Source organism: Sinocyclocheilus anshuiensis, unplaced genomic scaffold (genome assembly GCF_001515605.1).
Source record: "Sinocyclocheilus anshuiensis isolate Anshui unplaced genomic scaffold, SAMN03320099.WGS_v1.1 scaffold392, whole genome shotgun sequence".
NCBI classification, from domain to species: Eukaryota; Metazoa; Chordata; class Actinopteri; order Cypriniformes; family Cyprinidae; genus Sinocyclocheilus; species Sinocyclocheilus anshuiensis.
In genome coordinates, this window is record NW_015557091.1 from 2424081 (window position 1) to 2443757 (window position 19677).

The 19677-nt window shown below is 35.8% G+C and overlaps 2 protein-coding genes across 2 annotated transcripts in view; one reads left to right on the forward strand and one right to left on the reverse strand.

The window, feature by feature from the left end:
- Positions 1-1790: 1790 nt before the first annotated feature.
- Positions 1791-15597, reverse strand: LOC107677144 (uncharacterized). The gene is made up of 17 exons (XM_016471931.1): positions 15453-15597; positions 13985-14091; positions 13644-13777; positions 13256-13416; positions 12304-12462; positions 11789-12204; positions 10186-10307; positions 8120-8210; positions 7434-7651; positions 7112-7354; positions 6029-6127; positions 5754-5947; positions 4461-4635; positions 4143-4299; positions 3207-3360; positions 2621-2732; positions 1791-2539 (listed from the first exon to the last, which is right to left on the reverse strand). The coding sequence occupies exons 1-17, from the start codon at positions 15465-15467 to the stop codon at positions 2337-2339; spliced, it is 2760 nt and encodes a 919-aa protein (XP_016327417.1). The 5' UTR covers positions 15468-15597; the 3' UTR covers positions 1791-2336.
- Positions 15598-16392: 795 nt separating this feature from the next.
- The window catches only part of LOC107677145 (anion exchange protein 2-like), a 44290-nt gene continuing 41005 nt past the window's right edge, over positions 16393-19677 (forward strand). The window contains exon 1 of the mRNA XM_016471932.1: positions 16393-16470. The gene's annotated coding sequence lies outside the window, so the exon portion shown is untranslated. The remainder of the gene's footprint in view (positions 16471-19677) is intronic.

Here is a 19677-nt window from a genome sequence, read left to right on the forward strand (position 1 = left end):
GGCTTTTTCTCTGGAGGAAGCTTATTATGGATTATGGACTGGTATTTTGGCCAGAAGCGACAGGTTAACGTTAAAACACCTTAATGATAGATTTGTTTATTACAAACATGCAAATTTTCATCTAACAGACATTAAATGTGTGGATAGAGTCATGTGGATTACTTGTGGATTTTTGTGATGTTTTTATCAGCTGTTTGGACTCTCATTCTGACGGCACCCATTCACTGCAATTGGCATAATGCTAAATTTCTCCAAATCTGTTCTGATGAAGAAACAAACTCTTTACAAAAGTAACTCCATAAAATAATTACATTTAAGTAGGCCTACATTTTGTTATTATTACTGTTTAGTTGTGTAATACTGTAACTTTAACACTAATGTAAATGTTATCAAAACATTTTTCATTATTATATAAAAAATTGTTAATATATAAATACAAATTATAGCTTTAAAAAGCAATGAAAAGACAAAAGTAACAATTGCAAAATGTAGCTTTTATTAACGCTGTAAACCTAAAGTATAAAATAGTTTTAGACCATCCTAGTTAGCTGCAAAATAAACTGTACAAATGTGGAGCAGACTGAATGAATTTACTGTATAACATGCATCTAATACGATCTGTGTCATATAATCATACACAAGAGGTGGATTCGTGAATTTATGTTAGTAAACTTCCTTAATGAATTGTTGTGTATATTTTTTGTATACTTGCACATTGAGAACTAACATTTTCTAAAACGGCATTCACTGGGTTAAAGGTGAAATACCTATTTTGGGTTGTAGGAACATACACGTTGAAAATTCATGGCATTTTAAATAAACATGAATAAGATGCTACCATGTTCATGATGGACCATTGATTGGCTCCAGAGTTCTGAATGTAAAAAACAGGGTTTTGCGTCTCATTTCAATTTAGACTAGACAACTGTTGGCAACAAGAATAAATTTGACGGTTTCTCGTGAGTCCCTTGAGCCAGATCAAGACAGAACAGCACCGTGCATTCAAGGTATGTTTAGAATTTAGAACTTGACAATTTTTCAACAGAGACCTGTTTTCCAGATATGGTTGAGACCTTTATGTTTTTGTATTTTTAAATGTTATTGCATTTACACGCTTAAAGGTACAACACTAATGCATACAGAAACAGTCGAAACGCCAATGTGATGATGCTATTCATTTGTTTGGTGTTTCACAATTCATAACTTTATCATATCATATGAAAAACTGCGTAAGTTAAGGACAGATGCATGTTAGTGTAAACCTGGATCCAGTTAATGCCAGTAGACTAATAAATCCTCTAGTTAAAAAAAAAAAAAATCATATACTAATAAACTTACATCCAACATGAATATACATGTAGGAGTAAAACTTCTGCTAGATTCAGTAAAATGACACTGACTTTGGCATTTATTTAAATGAAACACGTAAATGCCAACTTCCAGTCCAAAATGACTTTCCACTTCAGTCAGTCATTCAGATGCATTTATCCAAAATATATCCACATAAAATATATCTCATTCATTAAAGGGGTCATATGACATTACTAAAAAAAAGAACATTATTTTGTGTATTTGGTGTAATGAAATGTGTTTATGCGGTTTAAGGTTCAAATTAGCGAGAATCAAAGTTACGCCTTCTTTCTTTGCATAAACATTTGGGCGGTGTTATGCAAATCTTCCCACACAGTGACGTACACATGTGGGGGCGTGTTTAAACGAGGTGTTTTAGGAGGGCGTGGACCAGTCTTAACTTTTATAAAGAATATCTCTTTGGGTTTGAGACTTTAATCTTTGCAACTTTAGGGATCTTATCTATTCATGAACAGCTTGTAACACTCCAAAGAGAAAGGAAAATCTGAAATCACATCGTACGACCCCTTTAACACCTATTTTTTAATGTTCATGTTCATGCACAAATCCGCAATACACAATGTAAAAGATTCAAATACTTCTACATCTGTCATGCAAAGTGTTGATTAGCAATATTTGAGCATCATTATTACTAAATTATGACGCCTTCAATTTTTTTTATACTGTATTACAAGTCATCAGTATTTTTAAATGATATTTAATTAATTTTATTTTACAAAAAATGCTAAATGTCCACAGAAAATATAAATTTGAAGTGTGCATATACATGGCACGTTTAAAGTTCCAGACAAAACTCAGATTAAATATGAACTTTTTGTTCATTACGCTGTGTAACCACATTCAAATAAGTATTTCAACTTGATTGTCGAACCCAAGTGAGATTGTAGTGCTACTTATGGAAAAAGGAAGCTCTGAGAAACAGCTGAAGGGTACTATGGCCGTGTTTGAAGAATACACACAGACATCTAGGATCGTGTGGTGTTGTTGCCATTCTCGTTATCGCCGTCGTCGTCAGACTGTTGGTCTGGAGGTATGGCGCGGGTTTGGCTGGCTCGTACGCTGGTCAGATGAGGGCAGGCAGAGATCAGGTTAGCAATGCCAACAAGAGTTACACCTGTGCCATCCAGGTTTACTTGACTCAGCTGCATACGGCACAGGAACTTCAGACCTGAGGAATAAAATTCAGCATGTTAAGAGACGTTTCTTTACTAGAAAATGATCGTGGAGGGAATAACACTGCACAACATACCCTGATCTGTGATTCTGGTTCTGCTGAGGTTGAGTTTCAGCAGCTGAGGACAGTGAACTAGACCTCGTCTGATCACTGTATCGCCCACCTGTGTACTGGCCAAACCCATCACCTACAAAACAAAAAACAAACATGTATGTTGAAGCCATGAATATTCATCATATACTGTATATGTGTGTGTGTGTATATATATATATATAAAAATTGTATTATATAAAACTCTCTTATGCTCACCAAGGCTAGTTTTATTTAATGAAAAAACAAAATAAAAACTGTAATATTGTGAAATATTACTACAAATTAGTATAACTGTTTTCTATGTTAATATATTTCAAAATATAATTTATTTCTGTGATGACATGAAAAGTGTCACATGATCCTTCAGAAATACTAAAGAAACATCTACATTTTTTAGGATTCTTTGATGAATAGAAATTTCAAAAGAACAGCATTTATTTGAAATAAAAATCTCTTGTAACATTATAAATGTCTTAACTGTCACTTGATACACTTTAAAAGTTAAAAATGTATTTCTAAAAAAAAAATAAAAAATGTATATATATTTTATGTATTAATTCTACTGTACCTGCAGATGTGGTAAGTGTGTGATCAAGGCTGCAACGCCCCTGCTGGTGACGGCTGTACGGTCAAGACACAGTTCCTGGAGATCTTTTAGACTGATCAGTCCCTGCAGCCCGCTGTCACTCACCTGAGTGTTGCTAAGAGACAGCTTCTTCAGCCTATCAAATAAAAAGGGGCCGGTCATCATTACCATCTTTGGTAAAATGTGAAGATTTCTAAAAACTCTTCTAATGAAGCGAATGAACGAAAGGTCTACTCGTACAAACAGCGAAACAAAAAACTGCATGACAATGTAAATTTTAATTGCTTTAAAGCAGTCACATAGCAATAGCATGATATATTGCAATATAATCACTTTTTTTATCAGAATGCTGGAAAACCTACAAAAGAAACTTATTGGTCTGTGAGTTTTATCACACAGTCAATCAACAGGACAAAAAATATTATAACACTATATTTGTTGACAAAAAAGAACAGTGTGAATAGGTTTACAAGAGTGGATTGATTTTCAAGTCTTGTTTGTGGCACATATTTGCTCTTGGTGTGAATAGATTGTTACACATAAATCAGGGTTCCCACAATTTCTGACCAAAGAATTTCCATGATTTCCATGCCTTGTCCAGCTGTTAATAATGACTGGACAAGAAATTTTAAAACTCATTTCATAAAGTAAAGAGTAAATTCTAGCTAAAGGAAGAGCTGAGTATGCCTTTTCCAGAGACTTTTGAAATTCTCTAATATTTCCAGGTTTTTCATGACCGTGGGAAACAATGGACTACAACAATTTGGGATGTGGCCAGTGATTTTGTAAATAACCGTAAGTACGCCTATTCCAGCATTACAAGATTTGCATGGTTGCATTACACCAAATTAAAGCAGAACAGCAGCTTCTTTTTTCATTTGATTTACTACATGGACACTTTTGGACCTAAAGATCTACCTGGTCATGCTGGAAAGCTGTGTAATGCCGTGGTCGGTGAGCTGAGTGTAGTCAGTCAGGTCGAGCTCTAAAAGTAAAGTCTGTCTGGAGAGAAACGAAAGTCCACTGTCCGTCACAGAGTGTCTGCCAGGCAGGGTGAGCTGGGTAAGCCTTAGGCCTGCATGGAGAAATCAGACAAAGTAGTAAATGATCTTACTTCACTAAAACCCCAAACAGGATTGACTAATCCCTATGCAAAAAAACATTCATGCATGCATTAAATAATGCATAAATGATGCATAAAAAGCCATAAATACAAATAGTTCTATTTGGCTGCACCTGAAATGATCTCCAGCGTGTGGTTTCCGTCGGCGACTGGTATGCCGGCCAGGCTGAGAGCTGATAGGCTGGGGTGGGTTGCTAGGCACTGGAGAGTATTTTCTTGTACACCTGTGCCGTCCAGGTGAAGCGTCTGCAGGTTTTGGAGCTCTGCGAGTGCAGAAACGTCACTCACCTCATAGCAAAAGGAAACAAAAGCAAAATAAATATAGGATAAATGTATAGTGAATTCCCTCACAGCCTAAAATAAATAAACCTTACAAACAAGCCCTGTAACGGCTTCATGACTGACTGCGCAAGCTAACTGGAGCTTGTTTGAAGGGACAAATGCAGTCTACTGTTCATAAGGATATACTAAATTTATCAAAAGTGACAGTAAAGATTTCTAATGCTGTTCTTTTGAACTTTCTATTCTCAAAAAAAAAAAATCAGAGAAAAAAAAAAAATCAGTTTCCACAAAAATATTAAGCAGCATAACTGATTTCAACATTGATAATAATAATAAATGTTTCCAAAAGCAACAAATTAGAATGATTAGAATGATTGACCGGAGTAATCTGGAGATAAATTAAATTTTAAAGTCTATTCAAATAGAAAATCTATTCAAATAGAAAACAAAAATTGTAATCATATTTCACATTATTACTGTTTTTTTGATCAAATAAATGCAGCTTTGGTGAGCAGAAGAGACTTCTTTCAAAATTAAAAAAAAAAAATCTTGCCAACCTCAGACTTTTGATAATAAAAAAATTCATGTATAATGACTTTACAAGAATTGGAAAAAAATATTAAAATAGTTTTAGATGAAGTATTACAGGCCCTGTCACAATTTATATTACTCAACATGACAAAAACTGAAATCACAACTGGTTACATTAACAAATCAGATTAATATGGAATATGTCACTTATTGCTGGTAAACAAATCCATACATTTTTTGGATAGACAGAAATTCCCATATTATAAACACATTGGCTGCTTTATTTCTTTTTCATTTTTTTAATTTATTTTTTTACATACCTTTTACAGAATGCTGCAGCATTATTTGAGCATAATTTTTTTGTTAGTCCGTTATTGTGATATAATCTATGTTAGATAACCCCATCCATAAATGGCACGTACTGCAAATCCAAAATAAACTGGGATTGAACCTGCAAAACCTATATTTCTATACATTTTTATCTATAAATAAAATAAAACTATTAAAACTTTTTAAAAATAAATAAAATGCAATAAATATAAATACAAGAATTTTTAATTCTTTTGAAAAAAATCTCTGTGTATACACATTACCTTGATGTGTTTAATACTGAGCATTCGTAGCTGTGGTACACATGTGGGCAGCGCTCTCAATGTGCTCTCAGTGATGGCCGTATGATTGAGGCTGAGCTGACACAGCGCAAGAGAACCTGACTGCAGATACATCAGCAGACCTGCATCGCTTACTTTGGTCTGGTCCAGAGCCAGGAACGTCAGACTGCGCAGTCCTGAGATCAGACACAAATAAGATGATGCACTTGTTCATGATAATAATCACTTATGGACTGGTTTCTGACACGCTGTCTCACCTGCAATATGCTGCAAACAGCTGTCTGTTAGTTTGCTACAAGACGACAAGTTGAGATGCTGAAGTTTGGAGAGGTTGGACAAAACAGAAAGACCAGCGTCTGCAAAATGAAACAGGAAATGATGATTTCACAGCTTTACAAATCATGTACAAACAAATCAAGCCAATAATAAATATAAATGTATGTGTTCCATTCAAAGGGCATTAAAGTGTGCGCGATGTGAATTTACACTGGATTTATTTACTGAGGTTTATTATGTCACATTTTACAATTCTCTAGTAAGTTTGGTCTGTGTGTGAAGACGCTGCAGGCTGTGGTGCAGCGCAAATCCATGAATGAATGTTCTGAAGTGAAGAAAATTCAACGGTTTTCCCCTGCTCAGAGAGTAGGGAGCAGTGAACACTGTGTAGGGAGTCTAGGGACCCTGTCAAGCATGGAGCTGGTTATCTGAATCAGGTATGTTAAATAAGAGAGACATGCTAAATATGCAGAGCGGTGGTACGCGAGGACTGGAATTGAGAACCACTGCTATAAGAATGTACTAAGATTTATTGTTAATTGTATCATATTCATATTTCATATTATTAAACATTATTTTACTTGGCAATAATAATAAATTCTTAAATTATATAGTATTTTTAAAATAAATATTAAAACCTAATTTTCCTTTATTATTTATTATATAGCCATTTAATATATTTTTAACATTACAGTAATACAATTTTTTTTTTTTACGTTACAGTAATGAGAATTTTTGGCTACTTATTTGGGCTATATATACAGTGGTGTGAAAAAGTGTTGGCCCCCTTCCTGATTTCTTGTTTTTTTGCATGTTTGTCACACTTTAATGTTTCAGATCATTAAACAAATTTAAATATTAGTAAAAGATAACACAAGTGAACACAACATGCAGTTTTTAAATGAAGGTTTTTATTATTAAAGGAAAACAAAATCCAAAACTACATGGCCCTGTGTGAAAAAAATCAGGAAGGGGGCCAACACTTTTTCACACCACTGTACATATAATAGTCCTAACAAATAAATAAATAAATTTCTTGACTGTTCTGGTGAAAAATCTCACACCTGTGATGAGTGGAGAGTTGACAAAGCTGAGATGTTTGAGGCAGGAAAACGCCCTCAGTTGCCGCAGCAGCTCATTGGTGGTATACGGGTAGCAGTTTAGGACGAACTTTTGCAGCGGGCAGCCAAAGAACAGCTCCAGCGTACGTGGTCGAAGGAGACGTTCACGTGCCATATGAGCCAACAAGAGTTCGGCCAGCTCTGGAGTCAAACACGCCAGGCTGCTGCTGTACTGCATGCTGGGAGCTGAAAGAGCAAGATTATGGTCAAATTGTCCTGAGCACTCATGTAATCAGCAAACAACATTAGGCGGTCTCTTTCTGACCTGTCATGAGGGAAACGGTGGCCCTGGTGGCCATCGAGCAGAGAGGGGGCACGCGGGGGGTCTTGAAGGCTTTTTTGGGGGGCGACGGATGCCCGTGTGGTGACGGCTGCTCGTCGTGATGGGCGGCTCGCTGTAAACGCTCTACCGCTGCTTGACCCGCAGCTCCACGCAACACACGGCCTTCCTCAGGGTCTGCTGGGTCATCAGGCTCCGCCCCCCTTCAACACACAACCAATTGTAGTCACTTAAAGGGACAGTCCACTCAAAAATTTCAATGCTGTCATTATTTACTATCATCAAGCGGTTTTGGGCCCCACTGAAAAATATCTTCTTTTGTGTTGTTCAGCAGAAAGAGTCAAGTAGATTTGAAACAACATGAGGATGAGTAAATGATGACTGAATTTTCATTTTTGGGTGAACTATCCCTTTAAGGACAACGTATACTGCTTAAGTTTTCCAAATGCTAAGGCAAACATATGTAACATTTTATTTAGGAAACAAATCGATCAAAATTCAGAAACCAAAACAACTGAAAGCAGTGATGTCACTGTAATGATGTCATGCTTAATTGCAAAAGGTTTTTCTTTCTTACATTTATTGACATGCTGAACGGTGATCTTTTTATAAAGCTCTCACTAATTAGCCCTTAACTTCACACCCTTCAGGACCTTTAGAAATCGTCCTACCGGAGTCTGTTGCCCTGCTCCGGCCAGTGATGTCTCGGCTCCAGTCCTGCTCTTCCCCTGTTCTCCAGGAAGAAGGGCAACCGTGGCAGTCCTGTCAGAGTGAGAGGGAGATTATCTATAAATTGTATTGATTATTTAGATTTTTATACTTTTTTTTTAGCAAATAGTTAAATATATATACAGCACATATATACATACATACACATATACACACACATATATATATATATATATATATATTATGTGTATATCACTTTTTAAGATTGCAAAAATTATACAAAAAAAATTCTATAAACCTTGAAGATTGTATTAATTTCTGTAACTATTCCAGGCCTGGAAATCACAATTTTAAAATTCCCTGATATTTCCAGGTTTTTCATTACTGAGACTAGACATTTTAAAGAGCAGTTTACAACAATTTACTTGCATGATCCATAAGCACATCAAGCAAACAAATTAAACAAATTGCATCTTGCTACTACCAAATTAACCAAGCATTCAATTACACAGCCTCAATATCAAAACAGTTGCACTGGAACTAACTGCATATTAAGCTAATTACCATATATTAGCATGTTCACAGGCCTGCCTGCTAAACCAATCCAGCTGCAGTTAATTCCTGCGTGTCTCACGTGTGCAAATTAACATATGATTGTCTTCACAGCATCTTAAAACGTTGTCCAAAGCTGTCAGCTGCTTTCATTCCCAGCGTGTCTGAAATCCCCGCATTAAACTTCCAGCGAAAAGAGCCGATTTATGGAACATATGCAGTTATAGCACACGAGAGAACAGACTTGCTTGGTAGTAGCGAGTTTTATCATTTGAAAGAGGTGAATGGGTTTTTACTTATAACCGGGTCTAAACTAGGACAACTAAGAGCATTAACCTCTTACCCACTATGGACTTCCCCGAGTTTCTCACACTTTGGTCACTCGCTAAAGTGACCTAAAAGACCTAAAAACTCAAGGTTACTGAACAAAGATCTATGATTCAGACTGACCTGAGCACAGCAGTCCAAAGGTAGCAATTCTGTGATAGCTGAAGATCAATAAACTACGCTATCCGATCAGTTATATTTCAGAGAACACAAAACTTTCCCCTAATGTTAGCTTTAACGTTCCAGGAATGTTCTTTTTAGGTTTTATTTTTAAACAATCAAAAACGAACATTCCCAGAACGTTCTGGGAACCAAAGTTGGGATGAGACTGCATCTATATGATCTAATGTTTTAGTCATGCATGCAGTTCCATTTACTTCATAAACAAAGTTTTTGCAGAATCGTGAACAGTGACCTTCAGTGAGAGCAGATAAAGCTCCAGTTCTTGAATGTTTTGAAGGATTCTCTGTGATTAAAGCCCTTGAAGGAATGTTGGCAGACTGTCCATTCATTACCATTCCAGTCCTCCTTTATGAGATTATGGCCTTTTCTGATTCAGTTGAGTCCAAAAAGCAGCGGCTTTTTAGTCCGTTCCAGACTAACAGATATCAACATCTTTTGTTTACAGTCTCATCAGGAATTCCCTCTGATCGTGGCCTGAAGTGCTCGTTTTATCTTTGACGGTTTTTGGAGTTTCATCCAGATCGGAGTTGACTGTAATCAAGCCAATTCTAATTATTATGTTAATTGTGATGATTTAATTACTGAGAAATGAGAAATTCATTTTCACACACATCTTATTCATTATTAATGGTGCTGACTAATGCAAGCATCACTATTATTAATGCTCATACTTAAGCAAACCCCAAACCTCAAATATTAAACTTCAGCACTCAACTCTTCCTGCAACTGTGCTGAAACATGAATAATACCTCAAAATGATGTGGCTATAACTTTTCTAAGCAATCAACCATATTTTTGCCTGGCAAACAATAAAAAAGGTTGGGAAAATCTCACAGATTTAGAGGGGAAGGAGGAGGTACCTGAGCCATAACTAGAGTCCAGAATACCATAGAGACTTTGGACTCTTTTTACCCACCCTGAACAAACTAGCAAACGCCTAGAACACCCTAGCAACCATATAACAACACCCTGTCAAAAACTATTGTGAAAGTAAACCGTTATATACCATTGAGATTAAATGGAGGTACAACTACTTCTTCTGGTTGCTCCTCATTTTCCAAATGTTCTTCATTTTCTGCTTCACCTTGCACCAGTTTATGGCCTCGTCCTGTCAGAAGCAAAAGTGTAATAACACAATATTACTTGCATTGAAGTAAAGTTTGGGAAGAGCAGGGATTACTATCGTTAAAGGGGTCATCGGATGCCCATTTTCCACACGTTGATATGATTCTTTAGGGTCTTAATAACAGAGCATTCATCATTAAACTCGCTAACTAGCACATTATTAGGAAAGGCGATTTGCAAAGATTCATTCTAAAAACCTTACACTCACTTCTTCTGGAGGTGAAGCTGGATCACGAATGATTCACGCAAAGATAGATGCATTTAGGCAGATTGGGGGCGCATTCCTTTCACAAACAAACATAATCCACTGTGTCTTCAGCGGCTCAGATGTCGGGAGTAAATGACGACTGCTATGGTCATTATTACATCCAACAACAAAACACTTCAATCGCTTAGGAGTCATTCTTGTCTACATCTGCTCCGGCGGTGAAACAATGGCGAAGCTCACTCAGGGCGGGTCTAAGGTAAGACACCAGTCCAGTCTGTGCTGAAACGCTACTGTCAATAAAACTATCGTGTGAGGGGCCTTTCTGTGTGACGTCACACAGACAGGCATCTGAGATCAGCTCGATTTGAGAAAGGGGTAAAAATTTTTGTAGATGAACAAAAAACCACTGGGTGGATTTTTATCATTATAGGGTGGTTGTGTACACACACTGCCAACACACATTTCAGTTCAAACAACTTGTAAAAGTGCAAGTCACATCCGATGACCCCTTCAACTAAAACTAAAAATACTGAAAACATTTTTGTTAATTCAGGTAAAGCTGAAAATAAAATAAAATATAATAAAATATTAGATGAAATACTTGTAATAATGGAACTAAATCTGTTATAAAAATAAATTATAACTAAAATAAATAAATAAACTTAAATATTAAGCAACAATAGGTAATAGGTAATTTATCATTTTTTATCAAGTTAAACTAAAACTATTGAAGCATAAACATAAAAACATAAAAAACATAAAAACTAAATAAAAAAAAACAAAATGGAACTAAAGCTGAAATAAAAATAAATTATAAAATAAATAAACTTAAAATTTAAGTATCAAGTAATATATATATATATATCATTATTTGTTTTTTTTAAATAATCAATATTTAAAAAAAAAACGAATAAAAATTACAAAAGCACATAACAAAAATAACTAAAAACAAGCTAAAACTGAAAATATAAAAATAAAAGTCAATAGAGTGTTGCAGTCTTGACATTCAAATCTGCCACTGGATTCCCACAAGATTTTCCTATGATTTTTCAATTTATGGGTGTGGCAAATATAAATTGACGATACGTTTTGCAGTCACGGCTGCAGCACTCAAAATATTACATTCAAAATATTAATAACTAGAAAATAAAAACAAAATGGAACTAAAGATGAAATAAAAATAAATTATAAAATAAATAAACTTAAAATTTAAGTATCAAGTAATATATATATATATCATTATTTGTTTTTTTTTAAATAATCAATATTAAAATACCCCACTGCTTCCTCCCACAGCTGATGGGGCAGAGGTGGAGGTATCTCCAGTTCCTCTAAAGCTCTGGCCTCCACTTGGGGTTGCTCATTCGGTGGTGCCACCGGCTCTTCCTGTGGCTCCGGCTCCGGCTCCGCCTCCTCCTGCCCTACAACAGCCAATCGGGACGCTGGACTAGGCGGGTCCTGAGGCGTTTCTGGGGGTGTGGTCTGTATGCAAAGTGCAGCGTTGGGAGTCAGTCCCAGAGACCGGAGGGAGCAGGTTAGCTCAGCTTCCCCAAAGCGCTTTCGAGGAAACCCTTGCAGGAGGGAAAAAGCAGGTAGTGAAGGGTGGCGGCCGGCAATGTATTCGACGACGTGACTTAAGGGAGTGTCAGCAGGAAAACGCTCACGCATTGATTCTCCAGACGGAAGACGAATCTATAACAGACACAAACAAAACAGACAGGTTTGACTTCATGCGAAATAACGCTAACAGCAGTTGTTAGAAAGCAGTGGAAAAAAGATGTGATCTTGCACCATAAGGATGCAGTGGTTGTCCAAGCTGGTCTCTACACGTCCACCCAGTCTCTGTCCCTGTCCACTGGATGGAGAGGTCTCGGCCGTGGCTTCGTTTTGGGTCTTCTCCTGCTGACTGCGCCGGTCCTCTGCTATCCTCTTCAATACCAACTCACGCTCCTGATGAAAGGACAAACCGTTACTGAACTGGGAACCAAAAATGATCTTGTAGAGCATGAAACTGTGACAGTTGATGGAGCAAAAACACAGATATATATTTTAAAATGTAATATTTATATTTTAAAATATAAAATGATCAAATATATTATGTTTATATTAATTATATTAACTGTATTATAGAATAAATGATAATATTTGACAATAATTCTATTAATTGACTAATATATATATATATGTAGTCCTTTTTGAGCTTATATATACACTGAACAAAATTATAAACGCAACTTTTCACACACACACACACTTAAAATAATATCTATCATGTATATATCTATAAATATAACATTATTATACATGTACATATATTAATTAAATTAAAATAAAATAACAATAAAATAACAAATTAAAATACACATTAAAATAATAAGCTTATTATTAATATTATTATTATTATCTTACTATATACAAAGAGAGGTATCAAATTTATTAATTATGTTTTAAAGTATTTACTCTTCTCTCTACAGTCTTTTAATATAAATTCTCTCTCTATACAATTGTCTTTTAATAGCACAAAAAAGAAAAAATACTTAAAAAAAAAAAACATTACTAATATTTTAAACAACCTTTTTAAACAGCCACTGGTCACCAATTTTGTTGTATTTAAAAGAACAGATTTTGTGTTCCACAGAAGAAATCATGAAATGACGTGGGCGTGAGTAGATTCATTTTTGAGAGAAGCAACCCTTGCTTATGGAGCTTTATTGTAAGAACATGAACCCTTTCACTGATTCACCTGCTTCTTCTGTCTCTTTTCTGCCCGCGCCTCTTGGGCCACTCGCTGCCTCTGCTGCTCGTGGAAATTACTCTTATCCTGCTTGATCCGTGTTTCCAGGGGTGGATGCTCTTTTGCTGTGGGAGCGTTCACAGAAGGTGGTGCCAAGACCAATGAAGGACCTAAAAGCAGAAAATTCCTCTGTATTAAATAACATTCCAGATTCCAGTATTAAAGTACTGCTAATGATCTGCAGCACACCGAGCACAAAATCACATGACCTGTGAGTCACATGCAAGTTTATTTGCACAGTAAATCACATTTTCCTTCCCAGAAGAATGTTGACACTCTATTGAAAGAAGTCTGTTTGTGTCATACAAATGAGTAATTTAAACTGTGCTGTTAGTACCTGTTTCGTCAGGCTGTGAGTTGTTGTTGGAGCAGAGAGCATCTTTGGGAGGGTTAAATGCAGAAAATGCCGTCTCTAAAGGACCTGAAGGCTGCTTGACTAGTTTATGCCGTGGACTCCCACCCTGCAAAAGCCTTCAGCACAAATGTGAGAATAAATGAGAGGGCTGGTGCTTAATCATGAACAATGCTGTCTAATAACAACACTTTCAATATTCCCTAAAGCCATTGTATATAACAAGACAGGTTTATGACTAGCCTAAGCTATTACATAACCGGCCACACTTTTTTTCTCTTGGGATAAAAGCTTATTTCATTATTTTCATCCATAAAAACATGTACCATTCAGCTGCTTCTGGTACAGAGAAGAATCCGGCCTGCATCGCCGCCTGTATCTGATCCTCACTGAAGCCCATCTCAGTGAGAGTGCTGACGAACCCTCCTATGGTCTAGAAAACACCACAACAATATGAGCTCCAATGCAAAGGTATTCAAAGGAAGGGGACTTTGCTTAAATAAGATCATTTTGATTTCACATTTTTGGAGATGATATTCACATACTTCCACTTGTGTTACTTCAGAATTTTTAGGACAAGTCAACTAAAAATTAATTTCAATGGATGAATTTAATAATAATAATAATACATGCATACATACACACACACACACACACATTTTGTATTAATGTTTGTAATTTTTCATCATGAATGGAATTTATTATATATATTTTTGTATTCTTTTTTGTAATGTGTATATATATATATATATATATATATATATATAAAATTTTATATTTCATCATTTAATATTTCACATAAAAATTACACTTCATAAGATTGTACTTCCATATATAATAAAATAATATAATATAGAATATAATAAAGAATCCTGTTTTAAGCCTGCTTTAATGTAGTCATTGACATTCATGCATTTGGCAGATGTTTTTATCCAAAGAAACTTAAAATGTATCAAATGAGTATATTTTATTTATAACACATCTCTAAATAAAAGATGTAGATGCAATCAGCTCAAATAAAGAAAAAAAGGTCTGTTTAACATGTGAAGGTGATGACATGTTCAGAACAAACATGAACACTTCTCATACTCATAGCATTGATCATGCACACTGCACTGCAATGCTGTCATCACGGCTATCACATGATTTCACAGGGGACTTTGCCCTGATACCTTGCGACAGTTTGGTTTCTTTTTCTGTTCATGCATTCTTGTGGGACATCAAAAGTGCCATATTTGATATAAGTACAATATTTGAATATTAGCAGTGTCTCCATTTGATCAGGATTGACGTTAAGAGCATGCATTAGTTCGCATGCAAATATGATTTATTTCCATATTGTTTTTATTTCATTCTAATCATGTTGCCCAGTTAGAGTAGGCCAAGACAATTCAGTTTTAACTACCTGACGAACACTTAAAACACCTAAAAAGGTGAAATGTTTATATTATCTGATTGCATCGGTCATTATTCTATATTTATTTGACAAGGCAATGAACATGCATGCAAGAACAATCACTCATTTTTCAATGAACGTCTCAAGAGGCTTTCCTTCTGACTTAGGCCTACTGTTCATTCCCTCGTAATCTTAAAGAGTTACAGTAACAATGCCTGTATAACTAAAAGCATCATGAGACAATAATAAAAGGTTGTGCATGATGCTGGACTACAGAAACTTAATTCACTTGTCACAGTTTATCACGTTTTATCCATGTCGTGCAAGCTAATATAGCAATGCAATAAGCTTTACAAAAACATTACGACCGATTCTGATTAACCATAGGTTTCTCTTACCGCTGTGGAGTCCATAATTGTATTTAATATCTCAAAAATGCTCGATATATGGTTTTGTTGTCACTTTGCAGAAGATGTTTATTGATTGTCCGCACAGTAGAATGGTGATCGCTTACGTCACGGGTTCTGCTCCGTCCAGACTGCACGCTCAACGCTGATTGGATGACTGACAGTTGGAAACGCCCCTTAAGGACATGTCAATCACAGCTCGTCCGGATAAATTTAAAGGAGCAGGCGCGTCTCTACCCAATAGACTTCATTAACATTTACTAAAGCGTTCATTTTAGACCGTCACTTAACCAAAAACAATTACAGTTTGTCCACAAAAACAACTAATTTCTTTGTCTGTGGGTTTTATTTTATTTTTGACATGCAATAAGTATTATTGGCCGGCAGATGTCATATTTGGTCAATAAGGGCATGAAACTAAAATAAATAAAATATAATGATAAAATAAGAAATAAATGTTCTTTTCCAACAAATTGTCAGTGAAAGGAGGTGCTTAACATTTACAAATGTCACTCTAGGAATTGAAACTTAATTTTATATTAGCCATTAGCCAACAAAGAGTTCCCATAAATTAAAGAAAAATAGTTGTTTGTATATTTTTAGTTAGTTGTTTATTAATAGTTGTATATAAGGTGTACCGAATTCGTGGAATGTGCAATTTAACGTGTGGATTACAATAAATGAATTGTTTCAGTTCTGTCCTATTAGTTTGTTAGTTTACCCGACATGCGTTAATTTCAAATACAGTCATTTTTAAGCATCATTGCTATTAAACCATGTCATTGCGCTTTTATAATTTAAACTAGATATAAAGTTGCAAAAATTAAATAAAAGGTTGGCTTTACGTGCATCTCTTTTGACGTGTGCATTCATGCATACAGTGTAAATAAAACCCTGGAGAACCTTTTTTTTCTGAAAAGGGAAGGAGCTCCTCAGTCAGTCGAGATGTGTATGACACGCACGCGAGCGTCAGATGTGGCTCATCAGTGAGGAGGGGAGATCGGCTGAGGTAGGACGCATTTCAGACATGTTTAGGCTTTTATACACTCATATACGAACAGACTGTGAGCAGCATCAAGAGTTCTGTTCGTGTCGGCCAGGTATATCTTGTCCGGGTGCGTAAAAAGTGATTTTCTGACTGGATTGTAAGCACGCACGCGCGTCGGCGTCAGTGATCGGTTAGCTCGCGCTAGCTCTCAGATGAAATAAAGAACTATAAACCGGGAAATCTTAAATGAACATGGGCTGAGAAAACGGCGTTCTGTGGTGATGAAGCCGTGTGCTTCCGTCTCCTGGGCTTGTTTGTGCGAGTCGTGGTCGCTGAACTGCTGTCAAACTAACGCGAGTACACCGACATAATCATAAAAGCCCACTGCCACGTGACACGCGGGGAAAATACTCCGCGCCGAGTTACAGAAACACCGCGGGAAAAAGGAACTACAGCAAGTCGTCCAGTGACCTCATTTATATATAGAAGTTGGATACAGACACCGTTTATATATTGTCTGGAAATATTATATTGATATTTCAGTGTGTGTATATATATATAAAATCAATCTAGAAACTGCACCTGACTTTCTGTCTTGATTTTTTTTCCGTCCATTTGTTGTCAGACGTTGTTGTCAGATTTTATACCATATATATATATATATATATATACACACAAACACATATATAATAGTTAACATAATAGTATATAATAAAAATACATTATTAATAATAAACTATATTTAAGGAAATCTCATGCTGGAAATTTTGTGGTATATATATATATATTTTTTTTTGTTATAGTTTTTCCTGTGGCGAGTTAAATGATCACAAAAATGACTAGTAAAAGTTAATATCAGTCTAGAAATTGCACCTGACTTTCTGTCTCCATTTTTATGATTTTTTCCCCCTCAGTTTTTTGTCAGACGAATGGCACAATCATTTGTTTATAAACCTGGAATCTTTAAGCTGTTGTGGTTGGTGTGTGCTTGTTTCCAGAGGTCAGCTGGATTTAGGTCAGATCAGTGTTGTAAAGCCATCAAGGAGTCAGATTTCTTAGAGGAACAAAGCACTGACTTGGTGGAACCAGTACCTGCCAACTTTAATTTGGCAGCTTTGCCTTAGTTTTTGTAGTGTGATTAAGGCATAATGCCAGAGGCCAGCAAATCGGTGTAGAACCGCGAAGAAAGAAATATCTTTGTAGCTCTTTCTCTATCTGTGCTTATCAGAGCATGACTGATATTTCAACCTTCTTTAGTAATACAGTGAAGATGGAATGCCATTTGTAAATTTTTAGCTGCTTGTTTATGTAATTAATTTTTATTTAAACAGGATGACATTATTAGAGAAAGATGCAGTTATTTATTAAATCTGTTTGATTTTTCTTAGTGGACCGTTTTCATCTGATTTACCTCCTGCGGATTGGTTTTACAAACTCTAGACTTTAATTTAAAAAAATAGTAATGATATAATGAAATAAGCTTTATTCCTGCTAGCGTTCCGATGCAGATCAGCTGCATTTTCCTGCGGGGTCAAGGATATTTTCAAAAGTCCTGCATTGCGCTTTCGTAATTGTCTGCCCAGCTGGTGACGCTAATCAGCTGAAAAATATTTTTAAGGCCGTTGTTCTCACGTAGACCACGATATTACAAATCTGACACGACTATTTTGCAAATCGGTCCGCCTTGGGTAGCGTGACTTAACACTTGATCAGGGGCTCCTGTGTGGTTTTTACGGTACTGTATTTCCCAGGATATGTGTTACTGTATTCGCTTTGTCGTGAGCCGGTTCAATATTTCATTGAGATTGTTTGTTTTGGTGTGGCTCAAGGTATGAATGACAGTGTTCCTCTGGTCAGGGCTTGCTTTGTTGGGTTTGTTCGCTGCTGTCATATTACAAAGACATGATTGTCCGCTCCAAGTTAAACACAAAGAGTGTGAGAACTCAGGTGGAGCTTTTGTGTGTTCGTAACCCGAGTCTGTGAAACCCCTGCTGACCGGTGTGCAGAGAAAAACACCTTTAGAGAGCTGTCCCAGGGCTGTTTAGTCTTGAAGTGATAATTAAATAAGCTTAGTTTGAGTTTCACCTGTGCTCCTGTCGTTTCTCTCTTGCACAGCATTAGAATAATTCGTAAACACTTTTTTTTGGTAGCGCAACACTTGCATCTTGCATTTTGCATTTGGTATATGAAGCTGTAAAATCATGTAGGACTGAAAAAAATTTAAATCTGTTAAACTGCATTCAAGGAATAGTTCGCCTAAAATGTAGGTAGCGCAACACTTGCATCTTGCATTTTGCATTTGGTATATGAAGCTGTAAAATCATGTAGGACTGAAAAAAATGTAAATCTGTTAAACTGCATTCAAGGAATAGTTCGCCTAAAATGTAAATTCAGTCGTCATTTACTCACCCTCATGTTGTTTTTCTTCCATGGAACACAAAGGGAGAATATTTAATGTCTGATTTCCATGCTGTTTTCTGTGAAATTGCAAAGAACTGGGAATGAATCCTTCAAGCTTTAAAAATGACATGAAAGCATCTTGGAAAATAGTTCAGAAATGCAAGTCACTTTTCCGGTTAGAGTTCGAACAGATCAGATCAGTCATGAACCAATCATTCAGTTTGATTTTGTGAACTGGATCAACCAATTCACTGAATAGATAGTCAAAATAATAATAATAATGTTTACCCAGCTTACAACGTCATTGATATCAATATTTTTAGTGAATTTCAGTTGGTCACACAAAGCATTGCATGGCTTCATAAGAAATGGTTTTATTGTACTTTTATTTCAGTCTGTTGTTGTTTTTTATGGCATCTGAATGTTTTTTTGTTCTTTGTCTTCCACAAATGAAAACAGAATATATTATTTAATATTTTCTTAAAATTTATTATAAACATTTGAAAAAGTAAGTAGATTTTTTTTTTTTTTACTTTCTGTTAAAGTTTTAGGAAATTTGTGTGTGTGTTTTTCTTTATTTTCGTTCATTTATTTATTTTAAATTTTTATAATGTCTATCCACCTTATTTTTCCCGTAAGAGCGGGCACGACCATGTAAATTTTATGGGTCTGACTATTTTTAGCTGTACAAAACAGCTCCTTTTGCTGCTTGATATTGCAAATTGGTGTGTCTTACCATATTATTTGTATATTAATTATGATCACACTGGTTTGTAGTGCAAACAGTTTTACCGTTTACTGCACGTTGTTATTCTTCTCGTTATTTCC

What these genes read in the sequence shown, in the direction of transcription:
- LOC107677144 (XM_016471931.1), bottom strand. An exon ending in ACCTCCATTTAATCTCAATG is followed by an intron (nt 8,211 to 10,185) that starts GTATATAACGGT and finishes TCACTCTGACAG; the next exon opens with GACTGCCACGGTTGCCCTTC. An exon ending in CAACTCTCCACTCATCACAG is followed by an intron (nt 6,128 to 7,111) that starts GTGTGAGATTTT and finishes TTCATTTTGCAG; the next exon opens with ACGCTGGTCTTTCTGTTTTG.